Raw genomic sequence first — 27,183 nt, forward strand, 5'->3', positions numbered from 1 at the left:
TTATGAGATCCAGTAGATTCAATCTAGAAAGTCTAAAAAAGGAATAAGGTGACAGCTGTATGACAGACCTGGGTTACAACGGGAAAATTATATGGATAAAATGAAATGTCTAGAAAGAAAACAATATAGAAGGAAAATTTGGTTCACAAATAAATAAGGTGACAACCCAAGAAAGAAACAAACACTGTACCACAAAGGAAATAATATCATAGCTCATCTAGCTCTCCAGTGATTACTAAAGGATATTAATGATATAAACACTGATAGCTGATTTATCTCAAATCATGATGCAACTATTTGGGAGGATGGGTAGGTATTAAATCTTCATCTATCATAAAAAGAAGACAACTTGGACTCGTCTAAATTATCAATAAATAGAGGTGTTATTTAATATGTAAAAGTAACTTCTAAATCTTTTAATCTTAACTGTATTTTCACCCAAGGGTGTATGCTTCTTTGATATTTTTTTGTTTATTGAAAATTTTTTTTACAAAAAGGGACTCAATTGTATTGTGAAATCCCAAGTCTTCATCCTTTTTCTTAAAGATGCTGCTTAGCGTGCTCTGCTCTTCATTTTCTCTCTTGTCCGTTTTCCAGGTCTCTTCTAAAGAAAATAAATACCACATGTGGTCACAAGGCAGCCTGTCCTGCCCATGGTCAGGGTGCACAGAAAAAGGATGGAGCAGATGGATGTGAGTCCAGCCCCCCACCTGGTCCCCACGCTCACTTACATTTGATCCTTTCTTTCCTGGCCTCTTGAGGCCCTTGCCATGAGCTGTCTTGGCCCGGAAACTGGATACATCATCGTAGCTCTCACGAGTGTTCCACTTGGTGCCTTTCTTCTTACCACCAAACCCAAACTTCTGGTTTTTATAGCGTCGTTTGGCATTGGGACTGGAGAAAAAGTGGCTTTACAGGTTACTCTCAGCCCTGCAAATCCTGATGACTCTTATGCCCCAACAACATCCTCAGTATTTTGTCTGTAAGTAGACATTACTGTCCCCTAGAATCTCATCATTGGCCTTACATTCCCACTCAACAAACTCCCCAGGCAAGCTCATCTATTTACAGGTTTAACTACCAGAGCAGGAAAACAAAGCAAGGACCAGGAAAGCTTTGAAAAGCTTCCTTATTTTAACTAAATCTTGGTAAATCATCCTCATTTGTTTCTACTCCTCTTGGGGATATACACATGCAGTTAACATTCAAATGTAATAAATCTTAAAACTGGTCAGCCTCTCTCAATACTATCATTTATACAAAAACCACAATTTTTTTTTTTTAAACATGACTATGGGGGATATCTGTAATACTTTCAATAATAAAGATAAATTTTAAAAATAAAATAAAATGTGACTAGGACCTGCACATTATTTTGAGGAAAATCCATCAGTCTCCCAGCTGCTTATTGGCTAAAACCCAGGCTTTTCAACAAGACAAACAATCTCTGCCTCTGTGCCTCGGCCGGGTCCCCTCCAGCTATGTCTTGCTACTCCTTGTCTCATACTGTATTCCCAGTGATACCAAATGCTGCTGCTCCTCACAGGCAAAGCTGTTCTCATCTCTAAGCTTTTGCTCATCCGTGTTCTTCCATATTCCCCAAATCTGAGTCTCTCCTATTCTGATTAATTCTTACTCATCTTTCAGACTAAGCTCAGGTGGGATCCTCCTCCAGGATCATCACCCTGGACCTGGTTTCCAGGAATGCATAAAAGTGAACTAAAAGTAATAATATCAATAACCAATATTATTCCTTTTAATTTATATAAGAGCATGAGGCACATATGTTTTTCTCATTTTTATAGAAGAGGAAATTAACATTTAAAAAGATAAAATAACTTGCTGACAGCGACCCTCCCAATGAGAGGCAGAGTTTGGATCAGAACCCTCAACCGTAATCTTAACCATCACACTGTTTTATTAAACACTAGGGGCCCGGTGCACGAAATTCGTGCATGGGGGGCGGGAAGGAGAGTTCCCTTAGCCCAGCCTGCACCCTCTCCAATTGGGGGCCCCTTGGGGGATGTCTGACCGCCGGTTTAGGCCTGATCCCACAGGATGGGGCCTAAACCAGTGGTTGGACATCCCTCTTGCAATCTGGGATTGCTGGCTTCTAACAGCTCACCTGCCTGTCTGCCTGATCACCACCCCTAACTGCCTCTGCCTGCCTGATTGCTCCTGTCTTCCCCACCTCAACTGTCCTACCCTGCCAGCCTGATCTCACCCCCAACTACCCTCCCCTGCCAGCCTGATCTCACCTCCAACTGCCTCTGCCTGCCTGATCACCTCTAAACGCTCTCCTCTGCCAGCTCAATCTCACCCCCAATGGCCTTCCCCTGCCAGCCTGATCTCACTCCCAACTGCCCTCCCCTGCCAGCCTGATCGCCCCTAACTGCCTCTATCTCAGCCCCCACCATGGCTTTGTCCAGAAGATGGCCGATCAACTTGGTCTAATTAGCATATTACCCTTTTAGTAGTATAGATTATATAAGATAGGATTGCTTAAATGGGGGGAGACAGGGGCAGGGAAGCCTTTTTCAGGAGATGCTCTCGGCAGACAAAAACACATAATCCCTATATTTGGACTGATAGCCAGCCATATGCACTATACTACCAAACCAGTCATGAAAAAACTGAAATGCTTTCTCAAACCATACACCAAAAAGCTGTTGCCCTTAAAACCCCTCCTCAACCCCCACCTTAGGTTCTGCCTTCGCAGTTCACCCAAATTAGGTTCTGAATGGTCAGTTTTTATGTCAATCAGCATTAAAAGCTCCACCTTCTAGGCAGCCATTGGCAACTTGCACTTCACCCAGATTTAGTTCCGATTGGTTGGTTTCTATGCCGGTCAGCATCTCCAGGCCTATCTCTGGGCCTGATCAAAGAGGCAGGGCTGATTAATAGCCCCTCAGGAGGCCCCGAGAGAAAACAGAGGCGCCACTTCAACAGCTGGCCAACAGCTGCCAGAGGCTGGGGATCAGACCCTGCCTCTCTCTGCAGGCCTCTCTCTGGGCCTGATCCACAGCCCCCTTGGCAGTCAGTGCTGGGTCACCATGGCAACCCAGCACTGACTTCGGGTGTTTGGTTGAGGGTCATTAAAGACCCTGGCTCTTTATATATATATATACAGATTCACTCAAATGTGCAAATCCTTAATCACCTTACTTTAACATTCAAGGACATATGGCTGAAAGGATCATCACACAGCCTGGTAAGTCTGGGTCGCAGGCAGCAGTGCCATGCTCTGGAGCCCTGCAGATGCTCCTATGGGAGCCTCTGCCATACTCATGAACTGCTGCCCAGCACACACCACAAAACAAAATAAAACCAACACTTCATACCCCTTCTTCATCTGCTGGCCTTTAGCTCCTCCCTTCGAGCTCTGTGCAACACGTTTCTGATCTCCTTCAAGGAAATCCAGTTTGTCAGAGAAGCCTAGGAGTGAAGTGTATTTGATTAGTGCCATGGCATTTTAAGAAAACCTTAAACTTCAAAAGAAGATTGTTGCTTACTGGATTTTAAGAGGTACAACTTGTTCCCCAGACCCTTCCCAAACTCTATGAACAAATTAATTAATCCTCCAGAGCACTGGTGTCAGAGGTAGCAGGGACCCTGTATCCTTAGGCGAGAGAAATACTGACCTTTCTGGTATTTCTTAATGGCATTCATCATGTGTGTTTTCTCCCGCTGCCTCTTCTGAAGAACCTCTGTTTGCACCTGGGACATGGACGCAGGTCTGTTACCCCCACTCCAAACCATCACAACAAGTGCCTATATTCTCCCAGTATCAACACTGTGATAATACCACCACTACTGAATATTTACTGTGCGACAAAACTATGCAAACACTCAAGTTTAGCTTCTCAACAAACAACCCAATGAGTCAGAAATTCTGAAACATCCCTGAAACTAAAGCAAGGAGAGATAAAGTCACTCGCCTCAGCCACACTGCAGGAAAGCAGGGAGCTGAGGTTCACCCGCAGGCAGTCTGCAGTCTTCCCCCAATACACAACCCTGCCTACAAAACTGTAGCCAATTATGGTTAGATCCACATCCAATTCTCCCCATTAATTATATCTGGGTCAACTAAATACCTAACCTACTGTTGCTAGGCATGAAAGTACCAACAAGAAAAAAAACAATCTTCCCAAAAGTCAGAAAGGAAAAGCATTAAGGACAAAAGGAGATGCTTTTACTGTAAGGCAGGTTTCTCAATCTCAACACTACTGACAGTTCAGATAGGAAAGCTCTCCGAGAGGGATAGCCAGGCTGTCCCGGGCACTGTGGATGTTCAGCAGCCTCCCTGTCCTCTACCCACCAGATGCAGCTGTACATTCCCCACCAAGATGCAACCAAAAATGTCTTCAACATGGCCCCAAAACCCCTGGGAAGCAAAATCATCCCCAGTTCAGAACCAGTACCAAGATTCCTCCAATTGGAAAGAGTGAGCTAATTAGCCTGAGCTTTTCCTTTTTTGATAATTTGTGTTAAAACCAGCTGCCCATGTTTTTGAGCTGATCTCAGCCATTGACCACCAGCTCAATGTAATAAATCCACAGCTGCCCGTTTGCAAAGGACAGGATGCTAATCTACCCTTTACTGTTACTCCACTGAGGACCTACCAGTGAAATGATTCCCAAGGAAGAGAGCAGCTCAATACCCCAAATCATTATGTTTACGTACAAAAGATAGACAAAGTCTTAACACCCATGCTGAATCTCCTCACACACATCTCTTCCCACACCCCTTAACTTTAATTCCTATCATCTCTTTAAGTGACCATGAAATAAACAAGAAAAACTAAAAGAAGTGTCATGGTATGCCTGCTCTGGTTTTATATTAGAACTCAAGGCAGTCATAGTTCAAACTCGCAGGTGCCATTTGCTTTTTCTGACTGAATGACAATCCATATGATTTCTTCAAGGACTTCACAATCATGTAGGCTAGTGATCATCTGAGAGTTTTTTGGGGGAAGAGAAGAAAACATAAACAGATTCCTAGATACTAAAACCTAGAAATCTGCTTTGAAAAATTTCCCCAGGTGATTCTGCTGTGAGATTGGGTTTGGAAACCACTCATCTGGATCCCCCCAACTCTTCACTGTATGGAAGTGCAAACTGAAGAGATAAATGATTTGCTACAGCTGAAACTGGCTTGGCTCCATGGATAATGCGTCGGCTTGCGGATTGAAAGGTCCCAGGTTCGATTCCCATCAAGGGCATGTACCTTGGTTGTGGGCACTTCCCCAATAGGGGGTGTGCAGGAGGCAGCTGACCAATGTTTCTGTCATTGATGTTTCTAACTATCCCTCTTTTTTCCTCTGTGTAAAAAAATCAATAAAATATATATATTTTAAAATGATTTGCTAGTTATCAGACTACCCCATGAAGGAAAGACTGTGCTCATGAATACTAGCACACATACCCCTACTATGAGATAACAAACACAAGCCCTAGCCAGTTTGGCTCAGTGGATAGAGCAGTGGCCTGTGGACTGAAGGGTCCCTGGTTCAATTCCAGTCAAGGATACATGCCTAGGTTGCAGGCTTGATCACCCAGTAGGGGGCGTGCAGAAGGCAGCCGATCAATGATTCTCTCTCATCATTGATGTTTCTATCTCTCTCTCCCTCTCCCTTCCTCTCTCAAATCAATAAAAATATATTAAAAAAGAAAGAGATAACAAACACAAGATCAAACACATACAAGTCATGGAATCAAACCAGACCGAGGCAATCTGACCTGACACACACACTCAGCATCATTCTACCCCCTGCCACCTTCCTTCTTACCTTCTTTCCGTATTTCCTAAGTGCTCGAAGTTGCTTAGCCTTTTCTGACTTCTCCATGGCGGCCTGTTTAGCCTGCAGCTTTTGTCGAATCTAAAACATAAAATGTTGTCAGCTTATGTTATTTGACTCTGGGATGACTGATCTTTTGGGTGCCCTGGGACAGGAAACAAATATTCCCTGTTCTGCAAACTATAGAGCTTAAGGAAACCTTGTAAAGAATCTATTCCAAGACCTGCGTTTTATACATGAGGACAATGCAGCCCACACACTGAGCACCTTGCCCAGCATACCGAATGTATCTGTGGCGAAGCAAGAACTTGAAAGCAGCCTTCCCACCGCTGGTGTGCCATTTGCTCCCTTAAACAAAACTGCCTGCCCACAGTTTTGCCGAGAGAAACTAACTTCTGCCCATCCCTACTGTCTACCGACTGTTAAAACAGCATGCAGCCCTAGTTCCCTTCTCCAATATACTATATGCATGTTAAAAACACCAACAGATATCAGGCACGTAGCCTTTTCTATCAAACAAACACATTCCAGTTAAAGGATAAGCTGCTTCAGTGTGAATGTACAGAGATGTGTCTGCGCTCATCTCTAGACTGGTTTCCCTAAGTACCTCCAAGACAAGAGCTCCCTAAAATCCGGCTTGAGTACCAAGGGAACTATTCAGTACACCTTGGACTAAATTTTGGCAATTCCTCCCAGAGTCAAACAAGGACCAGTTCTACCTAGCTCTAAATTATACTGCATCTGAGCCATATACGAATCCCTCACTTTACAGAAGCGAAAACTGAAGCCCAGAGGAAAGGAACTGTCTACAAGTTACAGCACTCTCTCCAAGCAAAAGCAGGACAAGATCTGTAATTTTTCTACGCACCATGCCATGACCATGCCAGCTAGAAAGTGGACCTCATATCTTCCTGTACTTTTCCTCCCCTTCGCTGTTTAAATTAGGAAAAAGTCATCCTTATATTTATCTAATTGGTGGTGACTGGCATGAGTCTGAAGTAGACAATAGAGAGAATAATTGTCTTCTGACAATCAGTTCCCTATTATTAGGTTTAGTCTTTTTTTTAAACATTATAGGAGATTAGCCAGGTAAATATATTTAAAAGGACAAAGCCTCAGCTTTCCAGGAAAAAAACAACATCTTGTTTCTTACCTTCTGCATCTGCTGATCAGACTTAGCCATCTCTGCAAAATAGTCAGTGGGCCGCTTAGTAGGGACTTTGAGCTGATGGAGCCGAGGTAACACTGCCAGCACTGCAGCCTGGGCCTGCCGGTAGCTGAGGATAGAGGACAAAGTGTGAAATCAGCGAGGCCGGAGAGGCTTACATTCCTTCTCACTCCGTTCCAGGAGTTATCCAAGGTCAGCGGGACTCTCAACATCTGACCTCCACCAGCAAGAAGACACACACAAACAAAAACTGTAATAAAACCTCATTAACTTGGCACCTGGAAGAAACTGAACTATACACTCTTTTATTGGGGGGGGGGGGGGGGGACGGGATAAAAAGGAGAGCAAGGGGTACTGCTGAAAATAAAACAGTAATTTCAGAGAACGGCCACTCTAAAAGTACCTATCAATTTACAAACTAATTAGGAATTCTTATGTAGTCACTGCAGAAGTCTACATAAGGACCTTCCATAAGAAAACTTTTGTTCTAATAACCGAATACTCACACATGCAAAAAACAAGACAAAACCCACAACTTTAGCTCTTTTTAGTCAAAAGAAGCCTTGCTCCCTGCTCCTACCCTTAGGATAACCTCTGTGGAGGACAGGCTCACTATGCCCCCCACACAGGGACCACAACTTCTCCCCACATTTGAAAACCAACATACAAGCTCATCTCCCGCTGGAAGTCATCTTCGGGATCAACAGCTTTCCGATCCTTGTTCTGAGGTGTTGTGTGAGGTCCACTGACTTCTGGCACCGGACCGAGGGTGACATCCAGCCTTTCCACCCATTCCAGATCCCGCCTGAATTCTGCCAAACACTGCTTCAGGCCGTTCTAAAAAAAAATTCAGACACGGAGCTCCTAAGAAGGGAACCCTTACTATGTCTCTCCCAAGCCCCAGGGGGCTAGCTAGGCCCAGGGACAAACTGCTAACTCCCATACCCCAACAGGTAATCGACCCTCTTGACAACGCACAGGCTGCATCCTTCCTAGAACAAGAACTCAGCCACCCAAGCATAACAGCTCCTGGTGCTCATCTCACCTCCCAGGACCCCGACCCGGCGCCCGAGCTCACCACGTTGTTCACGGCTTTCTTCGGACCCTCGAGCACGACATTGAGGCCTGGCTTCAGAAGCCCTTGGGAAAACGCATCCTGCAACTGCAGGGCACGATCGGCGTCAGTCACAGGGGAGTAAGGACGTCCCGCCCCCCGCCTGCCCAGCCGCGCGAGCTCGGCGGACACTAACCTCTCGGTCTGTGACAAGAGATTCTTCAGAATCCGAGTCCGAGCCGGAGGGCAGGGGCGTGTCCATCTCGCAGCACGCGCGTCCCACACCTACCAGACGTCCGGGGTGGGCCCGGGCCCGCGCGGCTGGGGGAGGGCGCCCTTCGCCGCCGCCGCCTGCCTTCAGCCCCCTGCCCTCACTCCGCGGCTCCACGTGGACCTGAGCCGCTCCGGCGCTCACTGCTAACACACCGCCTCAGCCGAACTTCCAGATCAGACTTCCGCTTCCGGCCGCGGACCCGCACTTCCGGTTTTCCGTTGCTATAGGAACCGCTCCAGCGTCGGAAAGTGCCCTAGTTGCTTGGGACCCGTAGGGAAACTGCCGCTGGATACACGAGTGGTCTGGTGACTTGGAGGAGAAGCGTAAGGTGGGAAGGGGTACCCGGGGGTCGTCCGGAGGAGCTGGAAGCCGCTAGGGCGCAGAGGAAAGGGGAGAAAGTAAGCCGCGGTGGGGATGAGGGTGAGGGGTGCAGGGGGGGGGGCGGGAAATGCGACCCAGCGGGACTCCGGGGGCGGGGTCAGGGGTGTGTCCTGGGCGGGGTGGGGCGGGGCGATGTGCTTCCCCAAGCTCACCTGCTGCGCTGGGTCTTCACAGAACTCTGACCAGGGACCATGTCGGCCGTGGTAGCTCAGTCGCTTCATGCTTTTGGTCTTCGATCCCACGTGGCCAACAATATCTTCTTCTTCGATGAGCAGATCATTATATTTCCTTCAGGGAATTACTGTGTGAAGTACAATATGGATCAGAAATGGCAAAAATTCATTCCAGGTAAAACCCTTCCCATCCTGACACATTAACCTCACGTGGCAAAAATAACCTCATAATTCCAACTGAAGATTGAAAGGAAAGTTTTCGGGCCAACTCAAACGTATAGTTCTCTAAATGTAGACATGTATATACATGCAAAAAAACACATGTAAAATGATATTAATTTAAAAGCACTTTTTCACTGTGACTTAATGAAAAAATTATTTTAATGAGTCTCTTTTCATGCCTGTTCAATATCATTGTCTTTGTCATCACCGAGGCCAATTTTTGAGTTAACACAGTTTTCTAGAGCACCGTTTTTCAGCCGCTGTTCTGCGGCACACTAGTGTGCCGCGAGATGTTGCCTGGTGTGCCGTAGGTGCAGACAAGACAAGAATTTTATAATTTTTCACTATTTTGTTTACTTAATATTTCATAATAAAGTAATTATAAAATACTCTGTTTGTGTTTATTTGATTCCTATTCAAGAGAATTACTTTATATATAGTCAATATAGGCACAGAGTTAAATTTTTTTAACATTTTCTAATGGTGGTGTGCCTCGTGATTTTTTTCATGAAACAAGTGTGCCTTGCCCAAAAAAGGTTGAAAAACACTGTTCTAGAGCATACCACCCTCATTCCAGCACCTTTTGAATTCATGTGTGATGAGGACACTGGAGATTTTATCCCAAGTCATAAATATAACTATTTGTATAATGTTACATTGTTTTTGTTCATATTGGTTCTGCTGATGATATACATAATTTCCACAACTTAATCACTTCCTTTTCCACTCTTTGTTGCATATAGTGTGACCATATACGTGTAGCCCCATGTAAGATATAGTTTTGTTTTTGCTATTTACTAACTTTATATGAATGGAATCATAGTATATGTGTTCAATGACTTGCTTCTGTTTTCAACATCAGGCTTTTGAGATCCTAAATATTGCATCTTGAGTTCATTTTATTGCTACATCTATGAATCTAATGTCTCAAATAGATCTGTCCATTCCAGTGTTAATGGACTTTTTGGGAAACAACAGTTTTTTGGTATTATAAATCATGCTAGTATAAATGTATTGCATTCATATGTGCTTGTCCACTTGTGCAGAGATTCTTCAGGGCACAGACAGGACAAAAATCACTGGGTAATATGGTGGTACCAATTTACACTCCCACCAGGAGTACATGAGACTTGCCATTCCTCCACAACCTCACTGACCCTTGATATTATTCAAATTTCTATTATTTTGTTTGTTAATCTAGTAATTGAGAAAGGGTATCTTATTGGTTTTAGTATTATATTTCTCTATTACTCATGAGGATGAATTTTTTTTTCATGTGATTACGGGCTATTCCTATTTAGTCTCCTATGAAATGCCTTATTCACCTCTTTTACCCATTTTTTTTTTCCTATGGGAGTTTTGGGGTAATTTTCTTATTGATTTTTGGGCACACTTTCTATATTCTTTATGCCAATCCTATGTATTGCAAATACTGTCTCCCAGTTTGGGGCTTGTGTTTTCTCCCTCCTTATGGTATCTTGATGGACAGAAATTCTTAGTTATAATGAAGTTCATCAACATTTTCTTTTTTGTGTCTTCTTCAGGAATTGTTCCCTAACTCAAACTTATGAATATCTATACTATCTCCTTTATGCTCATACTTTTGTCTTTCACCTTTGAGGCTCTGAGTTAGGAGGGTGCTTAGTGTGTTAGGAGACTAGCAAGGACATCAGTGTGGGTGGAGTGGAGGGAATGAAGGAACAGGGAGTGAGAGGTGAGGCAGAGAAGTAACAGGGAGCAACATCACAGGGCTTTGTGGGTCATAGGCTCTTACGCTGAGTGAAATGAGAAATCATGGGGGCATTCTGAGCAGAGAGAGCAGCATGATCTGGCTTACGTTTCAACAGGTTCATTTTGGCCATTGGGTAGAGAATAGATTTAAGGAGGGACAAGGCAGGAAGCAGGAGACTAGGTGAGAAACTGTTGCTACAATCCAGGTGAGAGAAAATGGTGTCAAGGAGCAGGTTGTAGGTAATAGGAATGGTGAGAAGAGATCAAATCCTGGATATATAATATTTTGAAAGTGGAGGTAACAGATTTTCTCAGAAAACAGGTGTAGGGTGGAAGAGAAAAAGAAGCAAGATTTCTGATCTGAGTAAGTAGAAGGATGGAGTTTCTGTTAAGTGAGAAAGAGAGCTTAGCCACACAGAGCCTAGGAGCCAAGAAAATGTCTTAATTTTAACTTATTCGAAAATCAGGAAGAAAGTATAAGAATAAATGTGTCATAATGAATCTAGCCTGGCTATATTTCTCTTTATATCAATGCAATCACAAAATATACTTTTTAACGTTCTTTAATGGAGGGAGGGGCTCCTGAAAGCAATAGTAGCTAGGGCCCATCAAAATCATAACTTGATTGCATTTCCCAGATAAAGTATGTGTACTTCAGTGTTGCCCCAGGTGCTGCTATGTGGAAGACCATAACTTGCATTTTCATGTATGTTATCTCACGGTTACAAGATGACTGCTGTAATTCCAGATATCACACCTAGATTCCAGGGAAAGGGGGAGAGATGTATCCATCCCTGGTTTTCAGGAAAGCACAAGCTTTGCCACAAAGCCAGCCCAGCAGACTTCTGCATCTATCGCATGGCCAGAATGTCAGATAGATCACCTAACTGCACGGAAGGCTGAGGAATCCAGTAGTTAGCACCCTAGCCTTGAGAGCAGAGGAAGAGTGCTGAGTGCTGCCCACTCAAGGCCTAAAGGCCTATGTAGCATGGCCCTATTCCACTGCCCTAGACTTATCTAATAGTGATCAACCCTGGCTCCCATGAGATGCTCCAGCAATATCCCACTTTCTCACATCCACACATTTTCTCTTCCTGTCACCTGCCCCACCCCTTCCCTGTCCCATTTTTGTCCTCCAGGAATTGATCCCTGACTTCTCCTCCTACCTTAGCTTCAAGGAGGTGCCCACCCTAGCCACTGTTATAATACCCCAGACATAGTTGTGCCAAGGAGCTTCACAGGTTGACAATTACCTATTTCTGCACTTTTCTCCTATTGTGTCAGCAGTGCCGACCACTATGCCTGGCTCATATTGAATCTTGGCGATCTATCCTCATTATTCCGTTTTACCTGTTTGCAGGCTCAGACAAGAGTCAAGCCATGTTAGCCTTGTCCATCAGTCCCAATCGGCGATACCTCGCTATCTCTGAGTTGGTGCAAGAAAAACCTATCATCACCATTTATGAACTGTCAGCCATCCCTTGCCGGAAGCGTAAAGTCCTTAGTAACTTTGACTTCCCAGTTCAGAGATTTACTAGCATGGCTTTTTCTCCAGACTCCAAATACCTATTGGCTCAGTCATCGCCTCCAGAGTCCAACCTTGTCTACTGGCTATGGGAAAAACAGAAAGTAATGGCCATGATCAAAACCGACGCTCAGAACAACACTGTCTACCAGGTACCTCCCAACATAACAAGTATTGTGCAAATTATAAAAAAAATAGCACGAGCTGTATTTTATGGGATGTTTTCTATGTACTAGAAGCAGTGCTGATTTCTTAACACGCATATTTAACTTCAGTCTCACAACAATCGTATATGGTATTCAGAATTATCCCCATTATACTGATGAGGGAACTGAGGCTCCAAGAGGTTAAGTGACACACGTAAGATCACAGAGGTATGGAATGGCAGGGCCAAGGAGTCCCGTGCCTGTCTTCTTTACTCTGGCCTGGAACTGCCTTCTGGTCACAGGTTCAGGCCAGAGGTGAAGTGTTCCAACTCGCTCTCCCTTTCTGGTTCTGGCCTCTCTTCAGCATCATTGCTAGGCAATGCGAAGATTTCAGGGAGTAATTCGAAGCGGTAGATCTTTAAGAAGCTGTCAACGGAATTGTAGTTATATGGGGAGCAGAGTTCTCTACTGTGGTTTGAAGGCAAAATAAAGAGCACCTGTTAGGAAGCTGGTTCACTGCGAAGACAGGGGGTCCCAAGGAGTTCTATCTTGGTGCAGTCAACCCAGTGCAGGATCTAGAACTCAGCTCTGCAGGTTTTCAGGGACTCAGCTCTATTCAGTGGACTCAGTCATTCTCACATGACCGTTTGGTCGGCAAACAACAGAACCAAGTATCAACAGTACAACAATTGAAATTTCTTTTGAGAGCCGAAAACTGACTTCTGCGCATGGGCCACGAAGTTTCAATTGCATTGTACATGCATGCCCGCACGTGTTATTTTGTTGAAGAGCCACACTCAAGGGGCCAAAGAGCCGCATGTGGCTTTCGAGCCGCAGTTTGCTGACCACAGGCCTAGTGCATAAACCAGCACCTCAAGATCAGAGAGCACTCACATCATTTACCTAGTGTATTTCCATACTGGGAGTGGAGAATTTGGAAGAGAAATCAGCAATTAGAAGGCTCCTCGGTGACCACAGAATCAGGGCGAGCCGAGGGTCATTTCCCCCAGGCTCCAGCGAGGCCTGTGCAGCATCCCCACTCAGAGCAGAGAGCACCTGTGCTCCAGTAGCCTCGTGCACATTTATTAGATGTTCGCTGTGAACCCAGCTCTGGGAAAATACAGAGATGGAAAAGCCACAGCCCCTCAAGTTGCTCACCACCTAATGGGGGTGACAGGTTGACTGCCTGTCCCTGTACGTGAGGTTGAGGAGGGTACAGATAAAGGAAGCTCCGTTGGCAAGGAGACCACACAGCAGTCCCTGGCATTAGGTTCCCTCCCCCTGGACAGGCCACATAAACCTGCCAGACCCTCCCGTTTCTGTGTTTGCAGCTGAGCCTTCATTCCTTTTTGTTGACACAGCGCTCGGCCATTGTCAAGACCTGCTCATTTTGCTTTTGGCTTTGGTAAAATGACTTTTGTAGGTTTCCTAGTTTAAAACAACTGGCCCCACAAATATAATGGATGCAGATCTGTGCTCTTATGGTATCAAAGTTATATGATGTAGTGGTATTTCAAGGGTACTCTGAGTTACCTGGAATACATATTAATTGGTAAAATGGGAAGTGATTCCGTTAAGATTAGTTTCATAAAGCTTTGTCTTTCCTTCTTCCACACTCTACAGGTGAGCTTCAGTCCTCAGGATAACACGCAGGTGTGTGTCACTGGAAATGGGATGTTTAAGCTTCTCCGCTTTGCCGAGGGAACCCTGAAGCAAACCAACTTTCAGAGGGGAGAACCCCAAAACTACCTTGCCCATACCTGGGTGTCTGATGACAAGATTGTCGTTGGCACCGACACAGGCAGGCTCTTCCTCTTCGAATCTGGAGATCAACGCTGGGAGACAAGTATTATGGTCAAGGAGTCCACCAGCGTGCTGAAGAACCTGGAGATGATGCACGAGTCAGAGAGGTAATGGCATACTCCTCCTACTGATAGCATCCCATGAAACCAGCGCTCTCATCACCTCTCTGCCTTAGCAATCAACTCTTCATTTTCCTTCTGCCTTTCTAGCGTTCATCCATATTCGAGCACAAATTTGACAGTTATGACCTTAGCCTACATACATTTATTTTTATCTTTATACCTAACCTCATTTTATAAGCATTTTAGTATGAATAGTCTTCCAAATTACAGATTTTCCATTTGGTTCCCTCCCCCTGGACAGGCCACATAAACCTGCCAGACCCTCCCATATATTTTCTGATGGCTGCCTAACTTACTGAATCAATTGAATAAATGTCCACCGAGCACTTGCAGTGCGCCAGGCATCTTGCTAGGTGCTGGAGACACAGATCCCCCGGGACCTTACAATTCAGTAGGAGGCAACAGACCAACAAAGAAGGAAATGTCAACAAAAGCATGTGGGGTAAATTAGAGGCTCGGAATGGAGCTATCAACCTTACCTCTGCCAATAGCCTCTCACCCATATCAGACTGTACCATCATATGTACTGCAGCTGCAAGGGCCTCTAGATGTTAGAGGAATGAATGAGAGGAATAGAGAGAGGGAGAGAAGGTGGAAATGGATACCTTGATGCAAATCTTAGCTCTTCTACTTACTAAGTGTGTGATTTTATTTTATTTTATTTTATTTTATTTTAAATATATTTTTATTGATTTTTTACAGAGAGGAAGAGAGAGGGATAGAGAGTTAGAAACATGATGAGAGAGAATCATCAATCAGCTGCCTCTTGCACACACACATCCCTCCCCCCCACTGGGGATGTGCCCACAACCAAGGTACATGCCCTTGACCAGAATCGAACCCAGGATCCTTCAGTCCGCAGGCCGACGCTCTATCCACTGAGCCAAACCAGTTTCAGCTAAGTGTGTGATTTTAGAAAACTCAAATCCTTGAGCCACTTTTTTCTAAACACCAAAATGAGGATATTAATAATATACTACTAACTAGAGGCTCAGTGCATGAAATTCATGCGTGGGTAGGGTCCCTAGGCCTGGCTGGCAATCAGGGCCAATCAGTGGGTGACTGGCAGGGTGATTGAGGGGGCCCCTGCTGGCACCTACCTTGACCAGCCTGGCATCACCTGCTTGCTGGCCCCACCTGTTTGCCAGCCAGCCCCATCCCCCTGATTGCCTCACTGCTGCTGCTAGTCGCCTTTCTCTGTGGGGCAACCAATGGGGCAATTGAATGGAGGGTAGGGCCTTCTGGCACCCACCTTGGCTGGCCAGAGGCCATGCGAGCTGGGGGCAACTCCTGCATTTAGCACCTGCCCCCTGGTGGTCAGTGTACGTCATAGCGACTGGTCGTTCTGCCATTCGGTCGATTTTCATATCAGGCTTTTATTATAGAGGATAATGACAATAATAATAGTGACCACACAGAGTTGTGAGACTTCCAAATAAGTGTGTAACTTTCCAGGCTTCCTGTGGAGTTTGTGCAGCATTCCCAGGACAATGGGTAGTGTTTTGGCAATGGGAAAGGGGTTCACCCTGGGTGGTTTCTCCCACACCCAAGGACAGCAGCCCTTCTTTCTCATCCCTAGCAGAATCGCTCTCCTGGGGATTGTCTCTGTAAACCTTACATGCTGTGTTGTTGTTTTTTTCTAGCTTGATCGAATTTCCAACACTCAGCTCCCCAGTCCCTTCCTTTGAACAGATCCTGGAGACCAATGGCCACAGCCAGCAGTCCATGCCCCAGGTGTTTGCCATTGCATCCTACTCAAAGGGGTTTGCCTGTTCTGCTGGGCCAGGGAGAGTTCTACTGTTTGAGAAGATGGAAGAGAAGGATTTTTATCACGAGAGCAGGGAAATCCGGGTAAGGAGAGAAGGAATAAGCAAAACCTGGGGTCCTGCTGACCTTTGCTCTCCAGCAGCAGAGCCCTGACAAGGAGTTTGATGAGGAGGAGGGGGTGTAGCACCGAGCAGCAATGGGGATTTGAGCAGTTTGTCCTGAAGAAGTGTTAGGATGGGTTGGACAGAATTGGGGTTTAGAATTAGGATGATCTGGACTTCAATCCTGGGAGAGAACTTTGGCAAATTCTATTTCTCTTTGAAGCTTAGTGCTCCCATAAAAAATTATATTATGGCCGAAACCGGTTTGGCTTAGTGGATAGAGCATCGGCCTGCGCACTGAAGGGTCCCAGGTTCGATTCCGGTCAGGGGCATGTACCTTGGTTGCGAGCACATCCCCGGTGGGGGTTGTGCAGGAGGCAGCTGGTCTATGTTTCTCTTTGATTGATGTTTCTAGCTCTCTGTCCCTCTCCCTTCCTCTCTGTAAAAAATCAATAAAATAGATATTTTTAAAAAATATATTATGATGATACACATTGATATTTAATGCCCAGCATACTACCATGCACACAGTGAGCATTTAGTAAATGTGTGTGGACTAAATGATACACACTGTTTTGAGGAGAGAGCACATCTAGTTTGGGAAGAACCAGGAAGGCTTCTGAGTGTTTGATTGTAATTGTTGAAGAAAGGCCTTTTAGAGGATGGGAGCACTTAACAGAAAGAAACAGATTAGGAATTCCAGGGGGGAGGAACAAATTAAGCAAAGCCACCACTGACAGGGAGCAGGTGGCGATACCTATGTTTCCCAATAGAGAGGGCCTGACATCACTTGAACCCATGCGGGTGAAAGATCTCCAACCCGAGGATTGTGTGTCAGGCAGCCTGTTCCTGAGTGGAGAAGCAAAAGCTCAAGTTCAGTGCTCTGCCTGCGATAGAGGGTGGGGCCATGGCGGGGCCCTGGACAGGAAGCAGCTAAAAACACATTGAATGAGTCAGGCATGACTCTGTTGCTTAAGATGAGCATCTGAATCCAGCAAAACCTGTGTGGGAGACAGCACTGGGGCAGCACACACAAGGTCCTAGGCCTGCGGGCTCCCATTCGACTCTACACAGCGTAGTGTCACACCAATGGGACAACAGAGGGAACTATCCTGTGCCACGGGCACATTGAGGGAATACCATGGCTGCCCAGCCCAGCGCAGTGCAGCGCAGGTCAGGGGCTTCTCAGAGCCTTCATTGTCCTGCGGAGCAGAGGCAGTTGACTATGTGAAGGAGGGTGAAGAACTCCAGGCAGAGGGAGGGAAACAGGAGAGGGGACCTCCAGGGAGCCTAAGTGTATTCTGCAGGCTCTAGAAAAGTCCAAAGGAAGAGAAGACGTATGTGTAGGCCAACCTTTCAGGAAGCTTGGTTGTTAATAGAAGAAAAGCAATAGCAGAGAAAAGGAAATCTAATTTTATAATGTCTACCTGGGAAGTACAGCCCCCCTCAGAGACTGCTGGCAGGAGCTGTGTGACCCCTTCTCTCTTCTCTGCCCTGGCGCCTACCCATGTGGAAGAAGGGCTGTCTCCTTCCCCTCTGCCGCCCTGAAGCGCACGCTGGTATCCTCGGTGCAGGTGGGGCGCCTGCCCTGGGGTACACAACATACCCCAAGTGCATACAGAGTGAGAGTGAGTGGGAGTTAGACTAGCACTTGTTTTCAGAGGAGATCTCAGCTGGGCACGTGCAGATTGATCATTTTTATGTATTTTTATGTTGTCGTCTTATTATTCAGCCACTAATGACTTACAGGTGAATAACGAAACCCACAGAAACAGAGGCAACTCACGCCCTCTCTTCCCCACCTCTGAGGGGGCCCAGACCATGCTGGTCTGGGAGTCCTAGTTCATTACACCTGCGAGGACCCACCGGTGATGCGAGCACACCACTGACAGCCGTCTTGTGTCGTGGGCAGATCCCTGTGGACCTGCAGAGCAACGACCCGAGTCAGTCTGACAAGCAGGACATCCTCTGCTTGTGCTTCAGCCCCTCGGAGGAAACCCTGCTCGTCAGCACCAGTAAGAACCAGCTCTACAGCATCACCATGTCCCTGACGGAGATCAGCAAGGTAAGTCTCTCCCAGCAACGTTTCTGGCCAGTCTTTCCTCATCTGTCTTCGCAGCAGAATTGGTCTCCAGTGTTTCTTCTTGATGCCTGTGTCTGCTTTTGGTCTCAGGGTAATACCGACCTCCTAGAATGAGGTGTAGAGATGAGGCTGAAGAGAGAGAATTGTTTTGTTTTTAAGATAAACGAGATCTAAGTGTATTTAGAAGCTAACAGGCCCACATATCAAATCATGTTGTATATCCCAAAAGAATACAATGGTATATGCCAGATATATATCAGGATTTTTTTTTTTTTAATGTGCTATGCAGAAGAGCATTTTGAAAGTATCACACATTAAATTGAGTTTTCAAAGTTTGGGAACTGCTACTTAAAAGTTATTGCGTGACTTTGGATAGATTACTTCGGATTAAACCTGTCTGGGCATCACTTTCCACATATTCTCAGCAGGAGGTTGTAAGACATAGCCTCTTTTTATTTTTTATTTTTTTTGAGGTAACATATAAATTTCAGGTGTCTAACATTATAATTTGACATTTGTATATACTATTGAATACATCGTGCTTACCACCGAAAGTTTCCATCCATCACCCTACAATTGAACCCTTTTCCCCATTCTGCCCTCCTGCCCCTCTTCACCCCAACCACCAATCTGTCATCTGCCTCTAGGAGCTTGTTTTTGCTTTTATTTTGCTTGTTAGTTGTTTTTTAATATTCCACATACATGTGAAGTCATATAGTATGTGTCTTTTCCCTTGAGGGCACCCACCTGACTTGTTTTACTTAGCGCAATACCCTCAAGGTCCATCCTTGTTGTGGCAAATGGCAGGATTCCACCTTTTTTATAGCTGAGTAGTAGTGTGTTGTATGTGTATGCCACATCTTCTTTGTCTGTCTGTCTAGGTAGTTTGCATAAGAAGTAGGTAAAGGAGATAATGCTGTCTGACCAGTGATCTCAGGTGGGGCCTTTCTGGCCACCTACACTAGTGGTACCATGAATCCAGAGCCGTTTTTAACCTGCAGATTTAGAAACTATTTTTATCATTTCACCTGGGGGAACTGATTCACTCAAAAAAGACTAATCTGATGGACGGATCTCTTTCACTTTCTCTGTCTGGTGGGTAAGCTCATTGCAGATCCTCTCCCCCTCCAGGTGGCAGGGCCTCTGAGAAGGACGTCTGCCAGGGCAGGAGAGAACTAGGCCAGAGAAGTTGGCTCTTCTATGGAGGGGAGCATTTCCATTCTCTCTCCTCCGCTGTCAAAGTCTTCTCCCTGTGCCTATACATACGCTGTACCTTCCAGCCCCTGAGTTATACTCCACTTTGATGCTAAAGTGGTCTTTTCAAAACCCATATCTGGTCATTGCAAGAAGATACAACTTTCTCCACCACCACCACCGTCATCATAGCTGTGACCATCATAGCTGTGCTCTTGAGAAGACCAAATTTGGCTGCCCCAGCCTACCTAATAAGGCTGACCTTTCCAATCACCATGAATCTGCATGTTCATGGCTTGTGCAAACACTGTGCATCCGCCTGGAACACTCTTCCCTCCTCTCTTCCCCATATTAGTTCTTGCTCATCCTTTAGCAAACAACAACAAAAAAAAAGCAAATAGAGGCAAGCGTTTGAAGGTACTAGAGAAAGAAGGGGCGACAGATGGAGAAGAATGGGAATATCTGTGCCTGCCCCCCACCCGCACAGCACCTCTTTCTCTGAGGTAGTAGGAAAGGATGGAGTGACTCGGAATGTGAAGGAATTCGCATCGCAGCTTTTGCTTTGTCTTATGAACAGACCCAAAATATGTACACCTCATTAAATTTCCCAGTCATCACTCCTCTTGCAGGTGTCCCAGGCAAAATGCCTCTGATGGCAGACATCTGGAATGTATACCAGCAGTGTGATAAGATACATTTTATTTTTTATTTTTTTAATATATTTTATTGATTTTTTACAGAGAGGAAGAGAGAGGGATAGAAAGCTAGAAACATCGATGAGAGAGCTAGAAACATTGATGAGAGAAAAACATAGATCAGCTGCTTCCTGCACAGCCCCTACTGGGGATGTGCCCGCAACCAAGGTACATGCCCTTGACCGGAATCGAACTTGGGACCTCTCAGTCCGCAGACCAACGCTCTATTCACTGAACCAAACTGGTTTCGGCAAGATACATTTTAATTTAAAGTCATTCACCCAAGTCTCATTGCTGCTGGCCTCCCTGAGGAAAAATTTGGCAGTAGTTATCAAGATTCTTAAAATCATTCATACCACTTTCCCTACATTCCATTCTAGAACTGTGTCAGTCCCAGCCAATTGATAGTCATGCTATCAGCTAGGACAGTGGTCAGCAAACTCATTAGTCAACAGAGCCAAAAATCAACAATACAACGATTGAAATTTCCTTTGAGAGCCAATTTTTTTAAACTTAAACTTCTAATGCCACTTCTTCAAAATAGACTTGCCCAGGCCCTAGTATTTTGTGGAAGAGCCACACTCAAAGAGCCACATGTGGCTCAAGAGCCTCAGTTTGCCGACCACGGAGCTAGGAAAGCCCCAGGCACTGGCCCAGACCTGCATGTTTCCCCCACAGGGCCCAGTGTTGTAGCTGGACTGGCCTTTGTGGTTCTTTTGATTGCAGGATGCACTCCAACAAAAACCATCAGGGAACGTGGAGGAACAGGTCTTGGTGGGTACACGGCATGTGTGCCTATGGCCTCACAGAGAGGTCACAGGTAGAGAAAGGACACAGACCTGGGGCTCTCTGCCTTTAGTAGGGCCCACGGTGGGGTGTCTAGGGTTTTTCCAGTTCATTCTTTAGTGCCTAGTTTACAGTCTAAGAGTGAGAATTGGGGCATGGAGGAGAGAAGCGTTATCACTGAAGTCATCCGTTATCCAGGGTTTTCTGAAAGAAGGGGGCAGTGTGGTTCCTTATCTGGCTGCTTTGCTGGGCTTAGACAGCTGGCAATATGTTTCTTCAAGATGCTGTTCTCAAACAGATGCCTCAACAATCAATGCAGACCGTCAGGCACTTAGTTATAATAACAAAGCTTAATGTCGGCAGTATCTAAGGAAATAATCAGAGGTACACACACTTACCTGCAAGGAAATTAGTCTGGTTATTCCCAAGTTGCAAAAATTGGAGACCCCTTAAATGTCCTCCCAATGGAGGAATGGCTAAATTAAAAATTCTGGTATATTCTTGGAATAAAATATTTTATTGCCATTGGAATAATGTTTTAAAATAATATAGGCTTAGGGAAATATGCATAATATTAACGTGACTGGTTCCCGGCCTGACAATGTCCTTGGAGAACATGAAAGCTGAAATGCACAGCCAGCCTTTTGGGCACTTCGCCGGATCTCATTCTCTGTGATTTCCCCAGGGAGAGCCTGCCCACTTTGAGTATCTGATGTACCCATTACACTCAGCACCCATCACCGGCCTGGCTACTTGCATCCGCAAACCCCTCATTGCCACCTGTTCTCTGGACCGATCCATCCGCATCTGGAATTATGAGTCCAAGTAAGGAATGCAAAGGCTTTGTTACTTTAATATGCAGGATTTGGGTTGCTAAATTTTTCATGTGAGTTATTTTAGAGAGTTTTAAATGTTAATTATGCAGAAGCTTTCAGCTGGGGAAAAAAATTTTTTTTAAGTCAAGTCAGTCAACCTGCCTCCTCTTTTTGCTCTTACACAAGCTAGAAAATTACTTTGTGCTTTATTGGATGCTTGATCCATGCCAGACACTGTGCCAGACTCTAGGGACTCCAGTGTCTCACCTTCTTCCATGACCTCCTGTGTCCTTCCAGCTCTCCTCCCCCCTGACTCCCAGTAGATCTGCTTTAGACCTCAGAGAGTTTGCCAGACTTGTATTTATCCCTTTTCCCCTCCTCATTGCCTGCAACCCACCTCAACACCCTAGTGGTATTTTTTTTGCCTCCTGGCATAGCTTCACCAAGAATCTATGACCTAGATTTGCCCCACAGTATAATTTCTCTGTTCTTATACACAGTTGCTGGGGCTGCTGAAAGATAAAATGTAAAATCCTTCTGATCTGGGAAATCTAAATGGAGCTGCACCTTTAACATCACTAGATAAGCCCCTGATGGGTCTTCTTACTTGGCATACTCATTGCTTCTATCTTCAAACAATCAAAATCTAGATAAGAGGGAAAGCAATCATTGCAAGCAACAAAGTATCTCAAATGCTATGATAAAAATACATACCAAATACAGGGGAGGGCTCAAGGGATTTAGCAGGCTAGACTTATAATTCAGTAATTGACCTTTCTCACAGCACTCTGGAACTCTACAAGGAATACCAGGAAGAGGCCTATACAATCAGCCTTCACCCTTCTGGTCACTTCATTGTAGTAGGGTTTGCTGACAAACTACGCCTCATGAATCTGCTCATTGATGATATACGTTCATTCAAAGAATACTCTATCAGAGGATGCAAAGAGGTAAGAACTGCTGGAGATAAGGGTCCAGTTTCTTGGAAAGCCAGGGCTGAAATATCAACTAACCCGCTCTAGGGAGGTGGGACCAAAAGGTGTCTTAGAAAACTTTATTCCCTAGCTGGTTTGGCTCGGTGGATAGAGGGTCGGCCTGCGGACTGAAGGGTCCCAGGTTCGATTCCAGTCAAGAGTATATGCCTGGGTTGTGGGCTCGATCCCCAGTGTGGGGCATGCAGAAGGCAGCGTATCAATGATTCTCCCACAACACTGATGTTTCTATCTCTCTATCCCTCTCCCTTCCTCTCTAAAAATCAATAAAAAAAATTTTTTAAAGAAAACTTTAGTGGCTTTACAAAGAAAATAATCCAATTCTTCTCCCAACAAACTTATTGAGTATAAGGCTCTATTGCATTTTTTCTTATTCTCACCAAAATATTTCATTGAACCAAACCGTGTGAGATCCCACCTGCAATAGGCCTCCCTGTGATTGTGGAGTAATACAAAAGCACTGAAAAAGACTTACCTCAGAACCAGAGTCACAGCTGGGAAGGTGAGGCTGGAGACTGGGAAAAGCCCTGAAGTCAGCAGAGAGGCAGTAAGGAGTCCATCAGCCTTCCCGGAGATGACCTGTAGGAACAAGACAGTGGTCCCAGGAATCACTTCCCTACTCTGCAACTTCTACAGACAAATGAGTGCTCTACCCTGTGAACCAAGCAGCTTCATACTTAATGCACATAGCAGTGAGCTACAGGAATAGTTGTCAGCCAATTCTCAGTATGTTTGTACCTTGCCCCACCCAGTTCCCACCTCCATACATAGTTTCAGCCTGAACTCTTTAAATATATATAAATATATAAATATATAAATATATAAATATATTCTCTCTCTCTGGCCAGATTATTATAATCTCTGAACACATAATAATCTGGCCACTCAATATATATATATATTAGAGGTCCAGTGCATGAATTTGTGCATGGGTGGGGTCTAGCCAGCCTGGCCAGGGGGAAGGGACATTAGCAGTTGGCTGGCCTGCCTGCTGGTCAAACTCCTGGTTGAGGGGACAATTTGCATATATGCTTTTTATTATATAGGATATACACTGAGTGGCCAGATTATTATAATCAACTGACATTTGTAGGCAAATTGGCTGTACACTGCATTGTATGGGTTATGGAAGCTGAAGGGCTCTTTGAACACCTTTGCTGTCTGCAGTTATGAAGGTAAAACATCTCCAATTCACATAGGAACATAAGGATTAAATAGTCTTGCATTGGAAAAAAGTCATGTGGTCCGATGAATCACATTTCCAGTTGCATCATGCAGATACCAGAGTGAGAATTTTGCAGAAACAGCATGAAACCATGCACCCCACATGCATAAGTACAACCCTTCAAGCTGGTGGGGGCAGTGTTATGGTTTGAGACATGTTTTCCTGGCATGATTTGGGCCCTTTAATTCGTGTGGAACAATGTCTGAATATTATAGCACAACATACCTAAGTATCATTGCTGATCAAGTTCATCCTATTATGTTGATGGTGTATCCCAATGGATGGCTTCTTCCAACAAGACAATGCGCCATGCCACAGTGCTCATATTGTGCAGGAGTGGCTTCAAGAATGTGAGGGAGACCTTACCTTGCTTAGGTGGCCCCCACAATCACCAGATCTCAATCCAATTGAGCATTTGTAGGACTAAGTTAAAAGAGCCATCAGACAGCTGGTTCCACTCACAGAACTGGACAGTGCTATTCATCAGGCATGGTGTCAGATTCCTCACGTCACCTTTCAACATCTCGTGGAGTCATGCCAAGAAGAATCGCTGTAGTATTGAAGGCAAAAGGTGGCCCAACGAAGTAGTGATGGGGTGGTCATAATAATCTGGCCACTCAATGTATATTTATTTTTCCCATTGATTTTTTAGCGAGAGTGGAAGGGAGAGGGAGAGACAGAGAGAGAAACATCGATGTGAGAGAGACACATTAATTGGTTGCCTCCCACACATGCCCTGACTAGGAATGACTAGGAAGGCTTGGTCCTAAAGGAATGGGTAGGGGTTAATGACACATATACCTTCAACTGAGGTATATGCCCTTGACCAGAATGAACCCAGAACCGAAGGTCAACACTCTATCCACTGAGCCAAACCAGCTAGGGCTCCGCCTCAACTCTTTGAGAAAAGGAGGATTCGACAGTAACGGAACGAGATTGCTCACTTTTTTCATGGTTGCTCTATGGCTGTATTTCCTTGTAGAGTGCCTTTAGCAATGGAGGTCACCTGTTTGCTGCAGTCAATGGAAACGTAATTCACCTTTTCACCACCACAAGCCTGGAGAATATCACAAATCTGAAAGGGCACACAGGGAAGGTAAGTTCGTGTGGAGGAGCACAGAGTCCAGCATTGTGCTATCCAACGGGGAATAAGTGATGAAAAGAGAAACAATTCCTTTCCTCATGGAGCTCCTTGTCTACTTGGGGGAAGGGACAATAAAACAAATGCACAGACAAATTTAATTACTAGTTGCAATAAATTCAATGAAAGGAAAACATGAGGTGTTATGAGAGGAAATAATGAAGGAGTTGGCATAATGAAGGAAATTTGGTGTTCACAAAGGCTTGGTCCTAAAGGAATGGGTAGGGGTTAACGACACAGAGCTGGTGGGATAGTCATTGCAGATAGGGCTCCAAAGACACTGAGGTTGGCGATTGCACTGTGTCAGAGGAACTGAAATGTCAGTGGGGCTGGAACATAGGTATCAGGATAAAACTTGGGGTGAGCTGAGACTGGAGAGGTTAGCAGAGTCCCAACTACATAGAACCTCGTAGGAATTTAAGGATTTTTATACTTTATCCTTGTTCCTCAAAATCACTGAGGACTCTCAGGGTAGAGAATGATATGACCAGATTTTTATTTTAAAAGCTTACTTTGGCTACAGAGTAAAGAATGCATTTAAAGAAATAAGAATGTCTACATGATAAAAGATAGTATTTTGGACCAGGATGGAGGTGGATGAATTCAAAAGATATTTAGGAAGTAAAACCAATAGTTCATGAAGACAGAGTGGATATGGGGCATGAAGAAAAGGGAGGGACCAAAGATTAAAAGGGCTAAGATGTCAGCAGATGAATTTGGAGAGAAAAAGCAATATAAAAAGAAAGGCATTCTAGACTCAAGGATGTGTTAAAGATGATAGAATGGGAGTATAAAATAGGATGGTGGCTTGTGATTTCTATGGCTGGCATATTGGGCATACTTGAGGAGTGATAGAAGAAAAAGCTGGAGAAATTGCCTGTATCATAGAGTGTTGTATGCCAGGCCAAGGAACTGGACATTGGTCTGTAGGTGATGAGACACAACTGATAGGATTTAAGAAAGGACGAAATGGGTTCAGATAGGTAATTCTTCAGATGGCATTGAGATTGACTTAGGCAGGAGGAACGTTGAATGATGGAGACCAGCTAGGAAGTGAGGGTGAAAGATGAATTAGGAACTAAACCATGGCTTTAGTAGTAGGGACAGAGAGGGGAGAAAAAAAAAAGATAGTAAGTCCCATTTGGACATATTATATTTGACATGTCCAGGAAGTATTGAGGTCAGGAAAGAAGTCAAGGCTGAAAATTAAGATTCCGGGCATTAGGGTGGAGTAGATTAGATCACCAGGGGCCTGTGTGGAATCTGAGAAGAATCTTGGGCAAGAGACAGATATCCAACATTTAAAGTAGGAGTGTCGAACTCAATCAGAGAAGGGGCCAAAATCTAAAATCCAGCCTAAATCGCGGGCGGAATGGTTTACTGAACAGTCATAAACTGTCATTGTGATGGAAACGCAGCGGAGTGCAGTGATGACAGCACGGTGCGGGCCACATTGCAAGGCCTGGCGGGACGGATTTGGCCCGCGGGCCTTGTGTTTGACACATGTGATTTAAAGGATTATTAAAAAGAACAGAAAGACTCAAATGAAGGTACAAAGAGAACCTGGAATCAGGGACTTGTATCAAAGAGGCCAGGGAACTAGTTCCAAAAGCATAAAGCGGTCACTGGCATGGAATGTTAGAGAGAGGTCCTGCAAAGACTGAAAACTGACCACTGACTGTAGCCATGGAAGTGCTATACACACGAGCGTTACTGAGAGCTGCTTTGCAGTGGGATTGGTCTCTAAGCTACTGTGGAGATGGTCACTTGACGCTGTACACTGTGCTCTGCTCCAAACAAAGCAGTCCCCTCAAGCAGAGGTGGAGAGCTCTTGTTTTATGGCCTGCCCATCCCCTGGGCAGAATCCCTGCTCTACTTTTTCAGGAGTGAAACCTTCAGTCTGAGTGGCACTTGCAGAGGGAAGGAATGAAAGCTCCTGGTCTTTTCAGCTCTCCCCTCATGATTGGGGACCAGCATCCTCAGTCCCT

The 27,183-nt window shown here is 45.1% G+C and overlaps 2 protein-coding genes across 2 annotated transcripts in view; one reads left to right on the top strand and one right to left on the bottom strand.

Annotated features, from left to right (window-relative positions):
* Positions 1–360: 360 nt before the first annotated feature.
* EBNA1BP2 (EBNA1 binding protein 2) lies at positions 361–8,456 on the bottom strand. The gene is made up of 9 exons (XM_036446214.2): positions 8,216–8,456; positions 8,044–8,127; positions 7,633–7,802; positions 6,951–7,074; positions 5,789–5,878; positions 3,642–3,717; positions 3,342–3,435; positions 732–894; positions 361–604 (listed from the first exon to the last, which is right to left on the bottom strand). Exons 1-9 carry the CDS (start codon positions 8,279–8,281, stop codon positions 554–556), a joined length of 918 nt encoding a protein of 305 aa, XP_036302107.1. The 5' UTR covers positions 8,282–8,456; the 3' UTR covers positions 361–553.
* Positions 8,457–8,553: 97 nt separating this feature from the next.
* The window catches only part of CFAP57 (cilia and flagella associated protein 57), a 55,231-nt gene continuing 36,601 nt past the window's right edge, over positions 8,554–27,183 (top strand). The window contains exons 1-9 of the mRNA XM_045584700.1: positions 8,554–8,691; positions 8,849–9,022; positions 12,161–12,477; positions 14,095–14,381; positions 16,040–16,247; positions 18,177–18,329; positions 21,708–21,847; positions 22,622–22,787; positions 25,037–25,150. Of these exons, the coding sequence (XP_045440656.1) occupies positions 8,866–9,022; positions 12,161–12,477; positions 14,095–14,381; positions 16,040–16,247; positions 18,177–18,329; positions 21,708–21,847; positions 22,622–22,787; positions 25,037–25,150 (1,542 nt within the window). The 5' untranslated portion in view covers positions 8,554–8,691; positions 8,849–8,865. The remainder of the gene's footprint in view (positions 8,692–8,848; positions 9,023–12,160; positions 12,478–14,094; positions 14,382–16,039; positions 16,248–18,176; positions 18,330–21,707; positions 21,848–22,621; positions 22,788–25,036; positions 25,151–27,183) is intronic.

This window comes from Pipistrellus kuhlii, unplaced genomic scaffold (genome assembly GCF_014108245.1).
Source record: "Pipistrellus kuhlii isolate mPipKuh1 unplaced genomic scaffold, mPipKuh1.p scaffold_m20_p_2, whole genome shotgun sequence".
Classification (NCBI taxonomy): Eukaryota; Metazoa; Chordata; class Mammalia; order Chiroptera; family Vespertilionidae; genus Pipistrellus; species Pipistrellus kuhlii.

Coding starts and splice junctions, on each gene's coding strand:
- EBNA1BP2 (XM_036446214.2), bottom strand. CDS start 8,281: ATGGACACGCCCCTGCCCTCCGGCTCGGACTCGGATTCTGAAGAATCT. Junction 5,879..6,950: donor CTGATCAGCAGATGCAGAAG/GTAAGAAACAAG, acceptor TTTATGTTTTAG/ATTCGACAAAAGCTGCAGGC. Junction 605..731: donor CAGGAAAGAAAGGATCAAAT/GTAAGTGAGCGT, acceptor TATTTTCTTTAG/AAGAGACCTGGAAAACGGAC.